This window comes from Maylandia zebra, linkage group LG23, assembly GCF_041146795.1.
Source record: "Maylandia zebra isolate NMK-2024a linkage group LG23, Mzebra_GT3a, whole genome shotgun sequence".
Taxonomy (NCBI): Eukaryota; Metazoa; Chordata; class Actinopteri; order Cichliformes; family Cichlidae; genus Maylandia; species Maylandia zebra.
The window spans coordinates 9,270,644-9,291,974 of NC_135188.1; the positions used below are offsets into that span (position 1 = coordinate 9,270,644).

A 21,331-nucleotide genomic window follows, 5' to 3' on the forward strand; every position below is an offset into this window, starting at 1 on the left:
CTATCAAGATGACAAATATTATAAATGCACAACGTTTATTTACAACTATTTTTATTATGATCTAACTGTCGAATCATAAAAAAACATAACTGAAGTCTAATTAACTATCAGTTTACTATTTATTAGCAATGGCTATTCTAAGGTGTTACCTACCTGAGACAACACTGACCCTGTCATGCATGATTCTTTACAGAAAGAAAGTATTACCACAACCAAAAGAAAATACACATTCACACATTTCTTACAAGGTTGCAAGATCATCCTCATCTCTGACAACAAACGTACTCCATGGTTACCTCGTATTAAACATCTTGCAAAGAAAGCAACAAAAATAAAAGGCTTAAATTCAGCGTGTGCTCAGCGTTGCTTTACATTCTCAGCCCTTCAAATGACGAGCTGGCAACTTCCCTCACTTTCATTTCCGCTCCATAAACATAACAACCCATCATTACAACTCATCAGTCATCTGTACCTTCAGCTGACTTTTATGTTGTCACAAATTGTGCATTTGTCTGTGTGAGAGAGCAGTCTCACAGCCTTTAGCTGTTACCTCGTAGGGCAGTGGGGCTTTGGAGCTGCTGTTTGGGTTTCAGTGAGGTGCGAGAAGGGGTCAAGTATTTCGGGAGCTGAGGTGCTGCTGGAAAACAGAAACATGTCAGCACTAGACTTCAATCTGTCACAGAATTCATGGAGAAAGAGGGGCTATTTTGGCACTGGAGGCCATTTGAGCCTGAGGTGCAGGTTGAGGACACTAGAGGGCTCTCCAAGCACACACGCTGAGATAGTGAAGGAGGAGCACGACTATCAGAGCAAAGTGCCCTCTGCCTCTGACAGGTTTAACAACCAATCCCAGCACAGACAGAGAAAAGGAGTGTATGGTTTACACATGCTTTACAGGGAAGAGAAGCCAGTGATAGAGGCAGCAGAGGTGCCCATGTCCAGTACAGCCAAAGCTCAGAAAAACACAAACCAGTCACCACAGATAAATGTATAAAGACTGAGGTAAAAACTGAATTGCTGCTCTGTATGTATGCATAGGGAGCACACAAATACACCATCCTTCCACACTAGGAGCTGGTTAAGGCAAGAAAGAGGCAGCTACCACATGATTAACCCGCTGAAACTTCCTCTTTGACCCCTCCATCTGCCTCTAGTAACAGAGGAGAGATTACAGCTTCTGGATTAAGGACTAAATCATTACCTTTATCTCCCATTACAGGATTATATCAAATGGATAGTCTTAACTCGCAGAGGAGGATTTCTAAGCTCTTAAAAGAGACCATAAAACCATTGGACATGAAATGTAAAACAATGTTTGTGTCACAGATCCCCCGAGTCGCTCTGGATTGTCAGTGTTTCTGGCATCATGCTTTTATTCTGCAGGATGAGTGCTTTTCTTTGAAGTGAAAGTTATGCCAAGACAATAAGAGGAAGGATGTGTGTGTGTGTGTTTGTGTGTTTGTGTGTGTTAAACATATTACAAGGAAAAAAGATCAAAGACAAAAGAGGATCCCCAAACACCAAAGCCATGTCACTACAAAGCAGTGCAGTCGCTGCGCTTGGAGAGCAAAACAAATATCGATCTAACAAAAAGTTACTTCAGTAATGAATCTGACAGTCTAAAGCTTCAAGTTAATAAATATTTCGCATTCAAACTAAAAGGCTTAAAAAGTGATGCTCTCCGTGGCTGTTACAGTACTCACTGGCAGATTGGCTCTGGTGTCGGGGGGAGCCGCCGTTTGGCACTTGCAGGTTGGACTCACAGCTGCGACTGTTCTTCACGGGCTCTGGGGCCTGAACTGCCGCCGCCACCGAGGTGCGTGTAAGATTAGGAAGACTTCGGCGCAGTTTTTCTACAACAGTAGCACAGGCCAGAATCAAAGTCAGCGTCAACTCAAATCACTGTTTCCCACAGATAAACTTTTACTCGCCGGTGTACTCCTACATGTATTAGTTTAAGCATATTTGGTAACATACTTATCCATGTGATTACCGTAATTGTCGGGCTATAAGCCGCTACTTTTTGCACAAGCTTTGAACCCTGCGGCTTTTAGTCAGGTGCGGCTTTTCTATGGATTGTCCATGATTTTTGTCATATCGTAAGACGATTTGTTTTGTTTGTTCCACTGTTGTACGGCACTACGTTGCCTGGCGGAAGGATCAGGGTTCAAGAGTGGTATGTTAGTCACATGTCCGTCCGCCAGGCAACGTAGTGCCGTACGAAGTAGCGCGAAAAACAAACTTCAAGGTAGCCCTACGCATTCAGCGGGAGGCGTGGATGACGAGCGGCGATAAACTTGCGAAAAGCAAGTTATGCCCAACTCCACCGGTGGATTCTGACAGCGTGGAAAAGTGCGAAAACATCCACGATCACCAACGGATTTTGAAGGGCTGGACTGCTGCATGATGGAGAGGAGGACACCGCCACGGCCCTTCTGAGGGTGTTCGACTCTGACACTGACAACGAGGATTTCTTTGGTTTTGAAAGTGACAACGAAGGAGAGAAGCGGAGAGTGGATGACGAAGCCATCCTGAGCCTGTTCGTTTCCGACATTGGAGAAGAGGACTTTGGTGGTTTTAGAGCGCAGGAAGAAGAGAAAGATGGTGAATGACTGACTTTTCTTCTTGTTAAAGCCGTGTCACTGCACCTGAGCCTAAAAGGTAGTCCGAATCTATTTTTCTGGTGTGCTGTAGGTTACTGTTATGTACTACATGTGCAAATATGTACCCATAACTTGTTTTTCAAAATATTAATAAAAGGGGTGTGTCTCCAAACAGCCATCTCTTTCCTGACAATTCCCTTTGTGCATATTCTCTTACATATGATAAGTCAACATTGAAACACCTGCGGCTTTTAGTCAGGTGCGGCTAATGTATGTACAAAACAGGATTTTACCCTGATTTTAGCTTGTGCGGCTAATATTCAGGTGCGCTTTGTAGTCCGGGAAATACGGTAAGTTATGGACAATCACCCTTACCCTTTCTGTCTCTTGTTATTTTTTCCCATAGACTGCATATAAAATAATGGATGCTGGTATTTTGGTGTGTTGAAACCAGGGGTAACGAGTAAAACATGGATCCCAAATGCCAAACTCATTGATATGCTCACTGGCTAACGACTGTTACAGACAAGTAGCTAGTGAAAACCCTTGAAACTAGCTACTGAGACAATAGTATTTAATTTTTACAGAGCAAGTAGGCTGCGGGTCAGCTAAAAGGAACCCATGTTTTGGGCACTTCTGAGTTCGCCTCATTTTTTTTTAGCTACATTTAGGTCTGAAAAGTCAGTCTTTATTTGGCTGGCTTGTTGGCCAAGTCGCTGCAGTGGCGGTCTTTGATAAACAGCTGTTTGAATTTTTTGTCCAGTGTCCACTGACTGGTGCCTCTGGTGACAGCAGTCGTTCTAAACCTCCATCTCACTGAGATCACAAAGTAAGGACAACCATCCCCAGCTTCCTTGCTGCTCTCTGACTTTAAAATCCATCTGATTATACATCTGATAATAAACACATTACTTGTGATGAAAATAAGACCTAATGTGTGAAACACTGGAGTAACTGAAACATGCAACTTGTTCATGTCCACTGCTTACCTTCATTTTTCACCACATTAGTCTGAAGGTCATGCCCGTGGCTCTGCAGCGAGTGACGAGGCTGCTGCAGGCGGCTGATGATGGGCTGAGGAGAACCCCGGCTGTGGCTATAGTCGATGGAACGAGCAGGTGAGCGCGAGCGGGGAGAGTTTCTCGGGGATGCACGGGGAGAGTGGCGAGGGGAGGGGCTGAAACGGTTGGAGGGCAGGTGAAAGGCCGGGTGCACCGCCTCCTCGTCGTCCTCCAGACTATGAGCATCTAGCTCCTGGTCACTGAAGGTGCTGCGCCGCAGGGAGTGGCAGGATGAACCCGAGCTCCGTCTGGATGCTGTTGCAGCATATTCCTGTCTCAAGCCTGTTGGCAAAAAAGGTGTGGTGCAAAAAAAAATGTAATTGCAAAAAATTGAAGAATAAAGCTGTGGATGACGGATACATACTCTCTTCCTGCATGCGTGCCAATATCTGGACATCAGTGACATCATTGAGTTTATAGGTCGTTGAGGATCCCACTGAATCCTCATCCATTTCTGACGTGCTCAGCTCGCTGTCCACCGATGACTGCGGACTAACTGCAGGAGGATTCCTCTCTGCTGCAGAGTTTCTCTGATGAACTGGTGCAGAAATCATATGTGAATGTTTTAGAGATAAACTAAACAGATATCCTGAAACAGACAGTGAACTATAGAGAGACCCATACTTGCGTTACTGGGCATTAGTTGCTGTCGCACGATGGGCACTCTGCTTGGGGTTGAGGAGGGGGAGTTGAAGCCACTGCTGTAAGGGCTGTTGGCTGCATTTGTGCTATAAGGACTTCCATAACTCTGCTGGTTGTACGGACTTCCATACAAGCTCCGGCGCTTGTTGGCTGTAGAGGCAAAAAGCAGAACTACAATGTCAGACAGCATCACATGAGAGACTCAGAAAGACTTGTCAATAAAGTTTTCATGTTGCAAAATCCATGCTGTCTACATGTGGTGGAGTTGTTAAGCAGTTTCACGTCCTCTCATTCACTAATCTATGAAACTTTCAAGCGGGAAAGTAGAGGTGTTAAATCAAAATACAGAATTATATCATATATTACATTTACTTGCAATTAATTATTTTGTCATCAGTTCCTTTATTTTCATTTTGACATTTTATTATATTATCTATACAAGTCAGCAAATAAATGTTTTAGATACCTTGCACAAGCAGATTTAGAACCTGGCAAATATTACCCACTAAACTATTTAGTTTTGTTGTTTTTATTGTTTTAAAAGTTGACCACTAAGAAAATGTGACAGAGAAATACAGCAAACGCACCAAACTAATAGACTTTCACTATATTAGGTACTTGTATATTTGTCCTGGACAACTAATAGTATTAATATGTGTGTCCTGAGCAATTTCATCACTCTATTGAGGTGATATGATTTCTTATTTTTAACATATTTTACCACTATTTCTTCTGGTAAGTATACTACATTAATAGGTGAAAAAGAAAGACTGTTCTCAATGAATAATCCATAATATTCTCTTAACTGGGACCAGTTAGTCAAGTCAAGTTGGCTTTATTGTCACTTCAACCATATACAGTTAGTACACAGTGAAGCGAAACAACGTTCCTCCAGGACCAAGGTGCTACATGCAACATAAATTTACAACATAAATTAACAGAAAACACTAAACTAGCTAACTAAGAGGCCTAGTTAGCTGGCTAGCAGAGACAAGACAGACTGACCTAACATAAATTACAACATAAATTAACAAAAACTAACTATCTAAGGAAGACTTCTTACAACAAAGTGCATGTGCAAATGTGCAAACAAGAGCAACAAAGTGACAGTGTGACAAAAAAAACACAACGTAAAATAATAATAAGGTTTTGTGATGATGAGTTGAGGTAGTGGAGGAACAGTAAACATTCCTTAGTGTAGCAGCAAAAATTAGGAAGTAAAGAAGTTAGTGCAAAAAGTCCAGTGTTTGTGTTGATTAGTCAGTCCAGTCTCAATGTTTTGAGGTAGTTGAGTCAGCCTGTTCTTCAGTAATGGTTCTGTCATTCAAAGGATATCATAAAATCTGCACTTCATCCTACAATACCTGTCAACCAAACACGGTCATGGCCAACATCAGCCTTGTTGACTGCTTTTGAACCTTTCAACAAATGAGGAGGCGACCACCAGGTCAGTGGCAAATTCCTTTCTGTTGTGCAATATAAAGTTTGTGTTGGCTGAATGTTCAAAGATGAAGAATTGCTGAAAGACTATAATAAAAAATATTTGTTTTTTTATGCTAAAGAGAGAATAAAAAACAACAAAACAAAAAATATTCATCACCATCGATCACATAAACATCCCCGCATACCTGCTGAAGGGGGATTTTTGTTTCCTCAACTTCATAAATTACCTGCGTATAAAAACAAACTTGCAGCTATCAATCTTATAGTTTCTACCAAGAATCACAACTTTTAGAGAAATGAAAGTTTAGAGAAAGTCTAAAATCCAACTCATAGAAATTTGGGATCAAAACTTGTCGTTCATTGTTTAATCTGCTCATTCACCATCTATACGCTGTAACCCCTTAAAAGCCCTGACGAAGCTTGTTGGCCTTCTGAGCATTTGACTATGAACATCAGGAGTGTCTGCTCGGAGCCAGCACATCTATGCCTGCACATTGCAGAGCTTTTCAATCTGATTGAGTCTCTTATAATGTATGCTGAGTGTGGGCCTGATGGAGACTTCCTACATCATTAGCTGGGACAAACGCTTAACAATGCAAACCATTCAGTCCATATACGCACAGAGCACAATACAATTCTCTGTTAAACTCAGCAAAGCAGCGGTCACAGGCTACAGTCCAAAGTCGCTGGTCTGAATTATGATATCAGACTCTGGACACTCTGTCACAGTGATACTCTGATTGGTTTAGATGGTTAACATCTCTCGAGTTTGTTAATTTACCCATCATCACTCTGTTTTAATCTCTCTTACTGGATGTGTTTACATTGCTCGGTGGTGAGGCAGCCTTTTAAGATCAACTCTCTGCTCTTTCCACATCGCTCCTTTCACTTTCTCCTGTTCCACCTCGTGCTCTGCACTCTGTCCTCCTGCATTATTTAGAAAACGCCATCATGTCTCCTCTGCTGCAATCCACATGGATCAGATCCTGTGGAATGCCAACAACGTTGGAACGTGTTTAGTCAGAAATGCTGCACTCACTTAACCAAAAGACTCTTTGTTTTCCAGAAAAGAACAATGAGGTCAACAGATTTAAAGAGTTCACCTGGTGAAGTGGTAAATGAAAGAGTAAATACTAATCTGCATGTTCTGTAAAGCTCCACTGTGTTTACATCACAAGAAAGTTGATATAACAGCATATTTCTGTGACTGCATACAGTAAAATCATAAACAGTGGTCACTGGATCCAGAACAGTGCTGCAAGTGTTTGTTTTGGATTTTTTAAAATATATATTTTTAAAATATATATAACATTGTTTTGAGCTCAAATTCAGTTTCCAGAATGGTTCTGCTCCTATATCTAACTTTGATTTTGTTTTGGCCTGGATTTATATAGCGCTTTACTTAGTCCCTAAGGACCCCAAAGCGCTTTACATATCCAGTCATCCACCCATTCACACACTGGTGATGGCAAGCTACATTGTAGCCACAGCCACCCTGGGGCGCACTGACAGAGGCGAGGCTGCCGAACACTGGCGCCACCGGGCCCTCTGACCACCACCAGTAGGCAACGGGTGAAGTGTCTTGCCCAAGGACACAATGACCGAGATTGTCCAAGCCGGGGCTCGAACCGGCAACCTTCCAATTACAAGGCGAACTCCCAACTCTTGAGCCACAATCGCCCCAGTATTTTTGAAAATACTTTTAGTGTTACTTTTAGTATTTTTTTAGACTTTAAATATGGATACATATTTGAAAAAGACAAAATTCAAGAGGTTCACTATACCACACTTGATATTGATATACCTTTATTAGTCCCACAAGGGGAAATTTATTTGACCACGAGTGTGACATCGTATCTCAGATGAGGTCTCGTTCTGTCCTTCACAGAGCTTCAGATCTCACTGTTTTAGAAGCTGAATGTTTAGCCTATAAACTGTCTTTTATTTTGAAAATAAAAGACTAAATTTTCTGTACCAATCCTGTATCCGACTTCCTGTGCTCCTCTTCTGCGCTGTGCAACTTGATGTGGCTTCCGTTAAAAATAGACCAGGCTACATTTCGAGCTTTTGAAATGCACTGTGGGTCATTTGGCAGAACTGCAAACACTGTCCTGAGTGGGTGCAAATAGTTCTGATGGCTATGTTGGAGCTGGTGTATTTTCAAGGTAACGGTTACACAGACATCCCAATTTCAGTAAACATCAAATCCTCCTCAAACTGTTTCTGCTGGCAAATTTGATTAAATTTAAGAATTAAAACTAAGTACACCATATAGTTCTAATTACTTTCTGTGTAATTTTTATTTTTATTAATGTTTTTTCATATCGACTTTTAGTTTCTGTAAGTATCATAACTTGATTTTAGAAGGATATCAGGATCCACAGTCTGTTATTTTACAATATGCTTGAAATGTCCAATTTCTATCTCATAATGGGAAAGAAGTCATTCTTTCAATATCACTTCTAAGTCAGGCTAAGCCCCACACCTGGTAAACTTTTCATTTAAGTTGATCATCAACTTTTAAAAATAATTCTGCCTGTTTGTGTACAACACAGCAGAAGAGCTTGGCATACTTTAGTCTGTATTGGGTCTAAGCTAAAATCACAATGGTGCTACAGCTCAAAGGGCCAATTCAGGTTTCAGAGGATTTAGATGTGGTTAGGTGACCTGGCCTATCACAGCAACCCTAGCAACACACTTTCAGTAGAATGAGACCAATCTGATGGGATCAGTAGCACAGGGACCAATAAAAATAGAGTGTCCTTGACACCCTCGTGTACTGAAACAAGTCAGTAGAAAGAAAAGGAAATGTTCTTTCTGCCCACTGTGACTGATGTCATTTCCATTTACTGTGATATGAAATTGTGCTGCGCCAGTCTGTGGAAACTTCAGGCCAGTTTCCACAGGCAAAAATAAAACTAAATGAGGCGGCACACAACAGACTGCTTAAGGCCTTAAAGGGGGAGGGAAAGAGAAGACCAACCTTTCATTGAGGCCATTTGATACAAAAATAAAATAAAAGAATGAATGGGTTAAAGCAGCAGCACGGAGCTGTAAGCACATCCAAGAGACAAGCAAATAGAAAAACTATTGTATGCTAGAGATAAATACACCAGAGAAGAAAGGGGATAAAACTGGCAGAGACATGCAAGAAGGAGGTGCAACAACTGTGCAAAAGTCAGAGCTGAAAACAGGGCAGGTCAGCCATGTGACTGTGGTTGGGACCTCTTGGGTCTTTTACGTACTCTGTGGAACAGCTGTCAAAGCAGTGCAAAGGAAATGAGCTTTGTATAATTGTACAGCACTAATAACAAAGTGGTTCCACTGCATATCTGAACTGTCTGGTATGAATAAAGTTGTGCTGTCTGACTAGTATAGTCAACTCAAGGAGATGTCTCCCAGGAGTTTCCTCCCTGTTGTTAGTTATATAACTGAGACACGTCATCTGTGGAGAAGATTTTAACAGGGTGTGCGCATACAAAAGGCTTGGGTCACTCCTCACACAGAAGGTCATGTTTAAAATATCTGAATATGCACTTATTCCAGAAGATGGCACAATGCTTAGACAGATGTGAAATCTTCACACACTTTTGGTAACAATCTGCCGCAAGTGAAGAGTTTATTTGGCGATTCCATAGCAACAGCATTTCCATGCTCCTGCTAGAGGTTGGGTATGAAAAATAATTCAGCCCGGAGCTATAAAGCCCTGTCTGGTGACTCTCACAGACACAAATGCTTTCAGAATGTAGCGCTTAAAGCCAAATTCATGGTCCTGTGTTTGCGTAGCTCTCTGGCTATGCAGAGAGAAGGATTATGGGAGTTTAACCAAAGACTCCAGTGCAGTCTTCCCAAAAAGACAGATGCTGACTGCAACCAACAGCTGCATTAGACGTTTTAATGGTATTATTTAACTCTCACTTTGACTTCGCTGTGAAGAATTTTTCGATTACAACAATCTAAATCAAATTTGAACATATCCATGTTGTAAAGCTGAGCAAATTTGCCATCATAAACTTCGTTCTTTGAAAACTAAGATCGCAGTTTAGAAAATGACCATTACATTGCATTCAATAAAACCAGCAACTAGAGACTGAGCCAATAAACTAATCAGGAAAGTGTTCACTGAGCGGATAAGCAGTTTCCCCTCAGATGATATACAACCTGACTTCCTAATTCATCAAGTTATTTAAGTTTTCGCAGAAGTAAAAAGATGAGATGTAGAAAGTAAATGCATGTACACTGACTGCTTGATGCTGATCCTCGCTTTAATAGAGAGTCTGGGTCAGACACTGAGATACTATGTAACCTTATAAGTCTTCTTTGAAAAATTTCTAAATATTTTATTAAAAATCACAATGTTGGTGTTTAATTCATTAGATCTGAATGTCTTAACCACTTTACTCAGTGAATCATAAGCCTCCCCATAGTGCACTTTCACTTTCCACCAGTGCCATCTGAGGAATGAATGAGGTGGGGCAGATGCTATTAGCGACAAGGGGGGTATTTTTAGGATGACGTTATCGTGCCACACCTACATCGATGATATCACCACAAGTAAGCACCACTCCCTAAATCAGTGTTTCTCAAACTGTGGGTCAGACTCCAGTAGTGGAACAATGGGGGCGGACAAATGGACAGTAAGATAACAAACTTCCATATTAAGGTTTCATGGATTTAACAGATTGTGTGAATTTAATGACTTAAATACAAAAGTGAGGTCAATTCTCTCCTAACGTACTGCAGTAAATCACTGTGCTCCCAAAGATGAGTTTTTAGGAGTATAAGAAGATTCCACAATTGAGCCATTCAGTGAGTATTATTAAGAGAAATGTTAGCAGAATTGGCCATAATTAGCAACTAGTTTGGTAAGGCAAGAGGTTTCTCAAGGGAAGGTGAGGTAAGGCTAAGAGCAATGTTCAACAAAAGGTCACATAGTCCAGCCCATAGTAGCTGGTATAAACAGCCAATAAAGAGCAATAAGCTATATTATACAAGCCTCACTCTGATCTGATTTATCATTACTTAAGAAGACAGTCCAACACATAACTACTCCATGCAACAATATTCATATAAACAAGTTTCCCTATCCCCAGATGAGGGAAGAAATGTGTGACCAGGTGTTTCTTTCACAACAGCTGAAAGAATCCCACTGACCCCAGTGACAACCTTCACTGGACTGTTGCTCAACGTGATCCAACTATCACATGAGCATACCACAGTCAAAATGGAAATGACTTGCCTCTTAGTTTAACTTTCAGGAACGGAGCCCTGTTCTCCTCACTGAAAGGTTAAATATAATTAGTGAAATCAAAAACTCTACAGGCATAAGAAATTAGGTAACTCTGGGTGATATAAAGTTGCTTTTTTCAGGTTCTTCTCACTATAAGAAGGGGCCTTTCGAGAGTGACTGCAAACGTCAGCACGATTGCTCCATGTATAGTTATGACAATAAGTCTATCTTTCCTTATTTTACGTACTCTCATACACAACTAAATGATTTAAACCCCAACATGAAAAAAATCTGACTTTATGTATGTAAACTGAGTGTGTCTGCAGTTCATTCATTGAATCCATACACTCAGGGACCAGAGACTGATAGGTCCGCTGGTTAGCTCAGGCCATTCAGTATGGATCAGTTTAGGTTTGTCGGTGCTGCTGTTTGAGAAGAAAGTGCTGCAAAAGCAGCAAAATAAGAATACAAAAAAAAAAATCACAGATGTAAATATAAATAAGTAAGCAATTAGGCACTATCACGTGACACAAAATAATAAATATTTTGCAGGTCCCAGGGCACAACAGCTCCTCATACAATCTGCCAGAAAAATAAGCAGAAAATAATAACCCCGTTGTTTTTAAACAGAAAAAGAAGAAGAATTTTCACTCCGACCAAATGATATAAATCTAGATCATTTAGCAGTGTATGCTCGGCACTGTCACCCTTGCAACCAAATCCAAAAGTGAGGACACAACTGCTACTGTGCAGTACACTTTGGTGTTGTTTTGGTTAATCATGCACTTCTTTATTTTTGTAACCTCGTTGGAGACACAAGTGTGCGAGCAAGTTGGTCTTTACCAGCATTGCAGTGATTTATTATTACTATTTTCTGACTGAAAGGAAGATCCTTTGATAGTTGGAAATGAGATATTCTGCAGAAATCAAATCCATTTCAACTTCTTTGATTCCTATACAAATGACAATATAGCAATTTTCTTTTCCTTAAGTTGTAATACCCATAGTTTAGGAGTACATATAAGAAATGACATACACATAAGGCACAGCCAGGTCATTATGCTCACTAGTGGACCAGGGCAGCTGAAGACTTCAACAGCCGAGCAGATATCCACATGAAAGGCAGACTCCTACTGGTGTAAATTTTGTCAAGAGACTGTGAATGCAAGGCTCCGTGTGGACCACAGTGTGCCTTTATTCCAATCGAGGCACTATACTACAATGCGCCAACTACATATACGCCCTTCTTGCAGACTCTGAGCAGTCTTGAAAAGAAAATATAAAAAGGACTACACAGCTGCAGTGTCCACAGCTGTCTGCATGCACATCCTCAAGTGCCAAAACCAGAGGGCATGTGGATATCAACTACCCTACTATCAGAGCCTCGCGTTCACCCTTTAATAGCAAAACATATGGATCCAAACAGGCTGAAAGTATAACAGCCTCTTAACTAGGGATGGGAATTGATAAGAATTTAATTATTCTGATTTCGTTATCGATATCACATCGATTTTACTCCTTATTGTTTCTCTTTGAGTTTTCATTAACGGCTTTGAGAGTCACCACCATCGCTAAGCAGTACATCAAAGACATTACATTCATGCAAATTAATTGCATGCTGTGTGGTCAAATGTTTCTGAATGTTGGATGCATTTCCCCTTTTTGATGTGACCAGTGTTGGGGTCATTATACAAACAAAAGTAATATATTACAAATGTTACACAGAACACTTTTCTTAAATATCCATACGAACCTTGTGGAGCACAGACTGAGTTACTACCTTCCTCTTCCAACACATGAACTGAAATCAGCTAATTGTAGCACAAGTGTAAGTGAAACCAATAAGCGGCATCAATAAACAGGCATAGTAACAATTCCAAGGAACTGAACTACCGGGAACTGGTTCTCTACAAGAACCGGTTCTTGATTCCCATCCCTATTTTAACATAAATCAGCAACCCAAAAAACAGATGCAAGCACTAGCAGGAGAGCTGGTTCAGTGATTTTGGTTCTCTTCAGCTCAAATGCATCATGTTTGTTCGAAGGCCAGCCAGACAATTGTGAACACAAATGAACATATCTCAATACAGACACTAATAGAGAAGCCCAATGATCCAGATAACATAGTTTGGTACACATGTTATTTGTTTCTGACCTCTAACATACCAAAAGAAAGATAAATTAAGTGCATCGGTATTGTAATTACAGTTGAAACAATTACAACTATGCTCCTGTTTACCTGACATGGTGAGGTCCAGTCTGTGTATGAGGGAGCGCTTGGCTGATTCCATCTCGGGACTCGGATTGTCCAGAGCTTGGCGGCACCACACGATAGGACTCAAGGCTTTTTGCAGGGGACTGTTCAGCTTTGCCTCATATAACCTAAAAAAATATCAACAGCAAGTTATTTTTCTCCTCTAATAATTAGGGCTGCCACAAACGATTATTTTGATAGTCGACTAGTCACCGATTATTTATGCGATTAGTCGACTAATCAGATCATCATCCACTGGACGTAAAACTACAGCTTATTGCACCAGCAGCATCTGCTCTTATATAACGATCATTAGCTTACAGCTTTAAGCTTTTAAGGTGCTAACTAAAAATAAAGACAAGATGATAGTTTATTAAATTTTAATGAAATTTGCAGATTGTTTTGGTAAAGTTTAATAAACTCCTTGCTATCTAAAATATAACAGGACACCAGAGTATATTCTCCAGCATCTCACACTTCTGATAATCAACTTGTGTCAAGCCAGCCTCCAATTCGAGACTTGCAGTCAAGCCAGCCTCCAGTTTGTTTTACGTTCCCTGTGTATTCAAAGTATTACGGGAATGGATGTGGAAACCGGATTTCAAAATAAAAGCCAACTTCGAGTGAATTAACAGATATGTTAAGAACATAATAACATATAATTTAGGCTTTTTTTTTTTACAAACTCTAATGTTAGATCTATATGACACAGCCTTGTACCCTAATTGTGCCCTGTCACTATCAAGGCCATCTTATTTTGGATTTCAAAGTAAAAGCCCTGTGAATCTTCATTTTTGAACTACTCTTTCAATGACTTAATAATGCTCTTAAAAGCAAAAGTCGTATTTCCAAATACTATTTGAACTTTATATCAACACTTTCCAACCACAGTCTTTTTACAGTGATACCATATCAATATCAAGTCAGTCTGATTTTGCCTTTCATAGTAATGGCCCTTTGAAATTGTCCATAATTGACTTAATCTTCTAACGATTCAAAATGCTCTAAAATGAAAAATTCTTGTTTCCACAGGGTAATTCCACCTTAGATCAACAGTATACAGCCCCACAGTGATACCATATCAATATCAAGTCATTCTGATTATGCCTTCCAAAATAAAAGCCTTTTTAAATTGTCCATAATTGACCTAACTTTCAGTGATTTCAAAATGTTTTAAAATGGAAATTTCCTGTTTCCACAGGGTAATTCCACTCCAGATCAACAGTATACAACCTCACGATGTTACCATATCAATATCAAGACATTCTGATATTGCTTTAAAAAATAAAAGCATTTTCAAACTGCCCATATCTGAGTTGCTCCTGGAACAATTTCAAAATGCTCTAAAGTGGCACATTCCTGTTTCCACAGGGTAATTCCACTTTAGCTCAACAGTATACAGCCCCACAGTGATACCATATCAATATCAAGTCATTCTGATTTTGCTCTCAAAAATAAAAGCCTTTTCAAATTGTCCATAATTGACCTAACTTTCAGTGATTTCAAAATGCTCTAAAAAGGAAAATTCTTGTTTCCACAGGGTAATTCCACCTTAGATCAACAGTATACAGCCCCACAGTGATACCATATCAATATCAAGTCATTCTGATTATGCCTTCCAAAATAAAAGCCTTTTTAAATTGTCCATAATTGACCTAACTTTCAGTGATTTCAAAATGCTCTAAAATGGAAATTTCCTGTTTCCACAGGGTAATTCCACTTTAGATCAACAGTATACAGCCCCACAGTGATACCATATCAATGTCAAGTCATTCTGATTTTGCCTTCCAAAGTAAAAGCCTTTTCAAATTGTCCACAATTGACCTAACTTTCAGTGATTTCAAAATGCTCTAAAATGGAAATTTCCTGTTTCCACAGGGTAATTCCACCTTAGATCAACAGTATACAGCCCCACAGTGATACCATATCAATATCAAGTCATTCTGATTATGCCTTCCAAAATAAATGCCCTTTCAAATTGAGCATATACGGCCTACTTTTTTGACGATTTCAAAATGTTCTTAAACAGAATTTTGCTGTTTCCACAGGATAATTTCACTTTAGTTCAACAGTATACAACCTCACGATGTTACCATATCAATATCAAGTCATTCTGATTTTGCTTTCAAAAATAAAAGCATTTTCAAACTGCCCATATCTGACTTGATCCTGGAACAATTTCAAAATGCTCTAAAATGGAAAATTCCTGTTTCCACAGGGTAATTCCACCTTAGATCAACAGTATACAGCCCCACAGTGATACCATATCAATATCAAGTCATTCTGATTATGCCTTCCAAAATAAATGCCCTTTCAAATTGAGCATATATACGACCTAATTTTTTAACGATTTCAAAATGTTCTTAAAAAGAATTTTGCTGTTTCCACAGGATAATTTCACTTTAGGTCAACAGTATACAACCTCACGATGTTACCATATCAATATCAAGTCATTCTGATTATGCCTTCCAAAATAAAAGACTTTTCAAATTGCCGATATACGACCTACTCTTTTAAAGAATTCAGAACGCTCTAAAAATGAAACTTGCTCTTTCCACAGAATGAATCCATGTTAGATCAAAAGTGTACATCCACACCATGGTACTACTTCAATTTCAAGTCATTCTGATTTTGCCTTCCAAAATAATGGCCTGTTGAAAATGCCAATAACTTACCTAACTTTCAGTGATTTCGGAATGCTCTAAAAAGGAAATTTTCTGTTTCCACAGAATAATTTCACTTTAAATCAACAGTATACAACCCCACAGAGATACGATGTTAAGATCAAGTCACTCTGATTTTGCCTTCCAAAATAAAAGTATTTTCAAATTGTCCGTAGACGACCTACTCGTTTAACGATTTCAAAATGCTCTTAAATTGAAAGATGCTGTTTCCACAGGATAATTCCACTTTAGATCAACAGTATCCAACCCGACAGTAAAACCATGTAAATTTCATGTTGGTCTGATTTCGCCTTTCAAATTAATGGCCCGTCGAATTTGTCCATATGTGATATACTCTTTCAATTATTTCAGAATGTTTTAAAAATGAAAATTGCTGTTTCAACACATATTGGGTTTTCATTTTGAAAAGCAAAATCAGACTCAATTGATTATGACAGAATTGAATCATAAAGATGATGTAAAAGGAAGCTGAAATTGCCACTAGGTTGTAATTGATAGTACGTTTATATTTTAAGTCTGTGGAAAGATGTCATGGTTGGTTTGCAAGCTGTTTTGTAATTTCTTTATTTAGAATGACATCTAAAGTGGAATTACCCTGTGGAAACTGAAATCTTCCTTTTTAGAGCATTCTGAAATCACTGAAAGTTAGGTAAATTATGGGCATTTTCAACAGGCCATTATTTTGGAAGGCATAATCAGAATTACTTGAAATTGATATGGTAACATCGTGAGGTTGTATACTGTTGACCTAAAGTGAAATTATCCTGTGGAAACAGCAATTTTCACTTTTAGAGCATTTTGAAATCTTTAAAAGAGTAGGTCGTATCTTGGCAATTTGAAAAGTCTTTTATTTTGGAAGGCATAATCAGAATGACTTGATATTGATATGGTAACATCGTGAGGTTGTATACTGTTGACCTAAAGTGAAATTATCCTGTGGAAACAGCAAAATTCTGTTTAAGAACATTTTGAAATCGTTAAAAAATTAGGTCGTATATATGCTCAATTTGAAAGGGCATTTATTTTGGAAGGCATAATCAGAATGACTTGATATTGATATGGTATCACTGTGGGGCTGTATACTGTTGATCTAAGGTGGAATTACCCTGTGGAAACAGGAATTTTCCATTTTAGAGCATTTTGAAATTGTTCCAGGATCAAGTCAGATATGGGCAGTTTGAAAATGCTTTTATTTTTGAAAGCAAAATCAGAATGACTTGATATTGATATGGTAACATCGTGAGGTTGTATACTGTTGAACTAAAGTGAAATTATCCTGTGGAAACAGCAAAATTCTGTTTAAGAACATTTTGAAATCGTCAAAAAAGTAGGCCGTATATGCTCAATTTGAAAGGGCATTTATTTTGGAAGGCATAATCAGAATGACTTGATATTGATATGGTATCACTGTGGGGCTGTATACTGTTGATCTAAGGTGGAATTACCCTGTGGAAACAGGAAATTTCCATTTTAGAGCATTTTGAAATCACTGAAAGTTAGGTCAATTGTGGACAATTTGAAAAGGCTTTTACTTTGGAAGGCAAAATCAGAATGACTTGACATTGATATGGTATCACTGTGGGGCTGTATACTGTTGATCTAAAGTGGAATTACCCTGTGGAAACAGGAAATTTCCATTTTAGAGCATTTTGAAATCACTGAAAGTTAGGTCAATTATGGACAATTTAAAAAGGCTTTTATTTTGGAAGGCATAATCAGAATGACTTGATATTGATATGGTATCACTGTGGGGCTGTATACTGTTGATCTAAGGTGGAATTACCCTGTGGAAACAAGAATTTTTCATTTTAGAGCATTTTGAATCGTTAGAAGATTAAGTCAATTATGGACAATTTCAAAGGGCCATTACTATGAAAGGCAAAATCAGACTGACTTGATATTGATATGGTATCACTGTAAAAAGACTGTGGTTGGAAAGTGTTGATATAAAGTTCAAATAGTATTTGGAAATACGACTTTTGCTTTTAAGAGCATTATTAAGTCATTGAAAGAGTAGTTCAAAAATGAAGATTCACAGGGCTTTTACTTTGAAATCCAAAATAAGATGGCCTTGATAGTGACAGGGCACAATTAGGGTACAAGGCTGTGTCATATAGATCTAACATTAGAGTTTGTCTAACGTCTCCGAAAACGTCGGAGCGCTTTTGAAAATATGCGGTGTCTTGATAAACTGAGCCGATATTTGAGGTTTACACAGCTACATTCTCGCCTGAAAATATGTTAAACGTTTATTTTGTGACCCAGAAAGAATAATAAGAGTAATATTAAAACTAACTAGCTACCGCCATTGTTGGAAACTAAGCTGGGCCGCGCTATGAATTCTGGGACACAGCTGCTTCTTCTTCTTCGGGGTTTAACGGCAGCTGGCATCCTTGTACATGCAGTGCTGCCATCTTCTGTTTCAGTCCGTTATTACACTCTTAAATCCTGCTATTATTCCTGCGTCTTTTGCGATCTTACAAAGCTTCAAACGACGTGTCGACTATTAAATCAGTCGTCGACGATTTTGATAGTCGACGTAATCGTGACTAGTCGACAAATCGTGGCAGCCCTACTAATAATGACCGACAGATCACTCCTATCACACCGCATATATGGTGTTAGTCAACAGCTTGAAGAGGAAATGTGATTGAGAGGATAACAAGCTGCTAATCTGGACCTGGTTTTATTACAAAGTGCTGCCTTATAGTGGATGATGTGGAGAGGCAGGAAGGAATTCATGTTTTCTTAGTAAAAAGAAAAAAAAAATTTTTTTAATCCTAATTTATTTCAGACATAAATATTTAAAATCTTGAGCCTTGCTAATTATTTAAGGGGACTCTAAAAATATAGTAAATACCCTGTTAATACCCTTTTATTTATGTTGCATGTGTTGAGTTTTAAGAAATTTTAAGAATAAACAGTCTTAAAAAAATATTTTTTGAAAAGACCATAAATCTCAATACTTAATCATATGTACTCATTTAAATAGCCAAACACTTTTAATATGGCTTCAAGTTAAACTCAAGGCTTGCAGGGAAAATACGGCCTGAAAATCACTTCACACTCACACATCTAGTTGCTCTGCAGAACCAAGTGCACACACCAAACTAAACAGAGAGACACAATGACACCTCATATGCAAACTGACAAGCCAGCGAAAAACAAAATGTGGGATTTATTTTTATTTTTTAAAGTTGATGCTGCAGGCAGATAATTTTACCCGAGCAACCTCCAGAGCTAGAAGATTAAGTTAAAGTGCCTAAAAATTTAGCTCTTTAATTGGTCAATTCCCACAGGTTCCAGTGTTAAAATGTTCAGCAGCATTAAAAACCATATTTATAGCCTGGTACAAAAATGTTTGGGGGTTTTTGCGGTGTGTGACTGCTTTGGGTGAGAGGTGTTGACAGGCAACTGGAGCTGGTCAGTGACTGCTAGGTGCTTAGAAGTTTAGGCTCCAGTTTTGATGAATAAAATTCTGGTATTTTTTCAGACCATCACCTGGCACCAGTTACCAGGTATCTGTTTCTGTTCACTGCACCCATACAAGTTTTTGCAGCTTGCTAACAAATCTATACGGCATTAGCTCATAACTTAGCGCTGCATCCTCTCTCCACATATGGTAACTTCTGGCTGCAAAAACCAAAATAGGAGCAGCCAAAACACTAACAATGAATCTTCAAAATGCAGAGTCCAGGACCGCTGGATGATGTCATGGTGGCTACATCTACCATTTCTACACATGTGACACACTGAATTAACTACAGCTTTACTGAGTGTAAAGAATGACATTTGTTTACCACGACATAATTTCTGCTTACAAATAACATTTGTGATGTCATTTTGACAGCAAGAAATACAGTCATAGACAGAGAACTAAGGCTTCATAAAGTTGCTGAACTGAAAAATGACAAAATTTATGTTACTTTTGATTGCAAAGGTATAGAACATGCATAAATAAGCTAACCTAACAAGATCATTGGAAAAGAAATAACACTAAAGTACATACAGCATTACCTGAGATAGCTGACGCGCTATCAGTCTCGCCTCATTTCCATATTAAGATGAGGTCAAAAAGTGCATTGGAGCAAATGAATTGTGACTGTGGCACTTTCAGTGGCTGTAAAATTTATATGCTTTCAACTTCTAACAGTCTAAACATGTTTTCACTCATCAAAATTGAATTTAATTGTGTTCCCCATTTATAAAAGCAATAGAAATGTTTATGAAGAGAAGAGAAGAGAAGAGAAGAGAAGAGAAGAGAAGAGAAGAGAAGAGAAGAGAAGAGAAGAGAAGAGTAGAGTAGAGTAGAGTAGAGTAGAGTTGAGTTTCCACTCAGAGGAGGAATCTGAGTCAGCAGCTGTCAGCAATGTTGCAGCCATTGAGGAAGCCTTTCAAGATGAAAGCAGAAACATTACAGGCAAAGCAAGGGCAGAGAAATACCGGCCTTATACTTATACTGCACATTGTCATTGTTTATCAACACAATGACAGCCATTCACATGTGGTACAGTGCAATGTAAAACTACATCTGAAACAATGATATGTGTCATGCGCATGCAGAAACAGGAGCGCAACGGGCATCTATTGATAGGCCGAGTGCTGCAGGAGCAGGCAGCCTTTTTAAATCCACTCTGATGCTAATTCATGGGATTACAGGAGTCTGTGACAGGAGCTGGCAAAAGCTAGGCACTATAGGCTAATCCCAGATATCAATCTAATCCAGAGGATGGACAAACAGCCAGGGCATAATGAGACTAGCTTGGCTGGGCATGAGCGAGCAATGTCTGAAAGTAGTCTGATGCCGAGGGCTCAGTAGCTGGCATGGGCATGCAGCTGCAAGCAAGACAGGAAAAGCTGAGTTAGCTGAAATAATAATTACAAAAAATGCAAACTGATTAACAGGATTCGTGTTTATCCTCCCTTGAAGAAACAGTGTTTGTGTTAGGAGTGTTCTAAAAATGTAAAAGCACTTGGCGCATGTTCAACTTCAAAACAGATGATATGCCCTGATTGCAGCAGCTTTTAAAAACTGCCATTAAGATGCATTAAGAGTTACGCCCTCGTGTTGCCTACTACAATATCATTACCATAGCAGAAGCAATGCATATAAGCCCGTCCTAATAAGATAGATAACCATTTCCTGAAGAAAAGGGCCATCATTATATTTTCATCCAGTCAACAATGATGTTCTTGGAAGTCAAAAACAGTCAAATCCAATTTAGTCTGGAGTTTGACGGGCTGCACTTCTTTTCTAAAGCCATCTAAGGGCAGAAATGCGCAGTGCTTGGTTAAATTATATGGGCACAATCTAGCGGGAAAGGATATTGAAATACATAGGAGTTAACAAGCAGAACAACAATACTGTATTGGTTCTATCTTCCTCTACTGTGAATGTTAAAGTGTTGCTGTCA

General features: G+C 39.1%; 1 protein-coding gene across 4 annotated transcripts in view; it reads right to left on the bottom strand.

The window, feature by feature from the left end:
• Nucleotides 1–21,331, bottom strand: part of slain2 (SLAIN motif family, member 2) — a 34,835-nt gene that overhangs the window by 11,446 nt on the left and 2,058 nt on the right. For 2 of the 4 annotated variants that reach the window (XM_004557105.3, XM_004557106.3), the window contains exons 2-6: nt 13,219–13,361; nt 4,289–4,456; nt 4,029–4,202; nt 3,593–3,946; nt 1,704–1,853 (exon numbers count right to left, since the gene is read on the bottom strand). In XM_004557105.3, coding sequence (XP_004557162.1) covers nt 1,704–1,853; nt 3,593–3,946; nt 4,029–4,202; nt 4,289–4,456; nt 13,219–13,361 — 989 coding nt within the window. Of the gene's footprint in view, nt 1–550; nt 638–1,703; nt 1,854–3,592; nt 3,947–4,028; nt 4,203–4,288; nt 4,457–13,218; nt 13,362–21,331 lie in introns of all 4 variants that reach the window. The other 2 variants (XM_004557104.3, XM_004557103.3) reach the window with 2 other exon arrangements.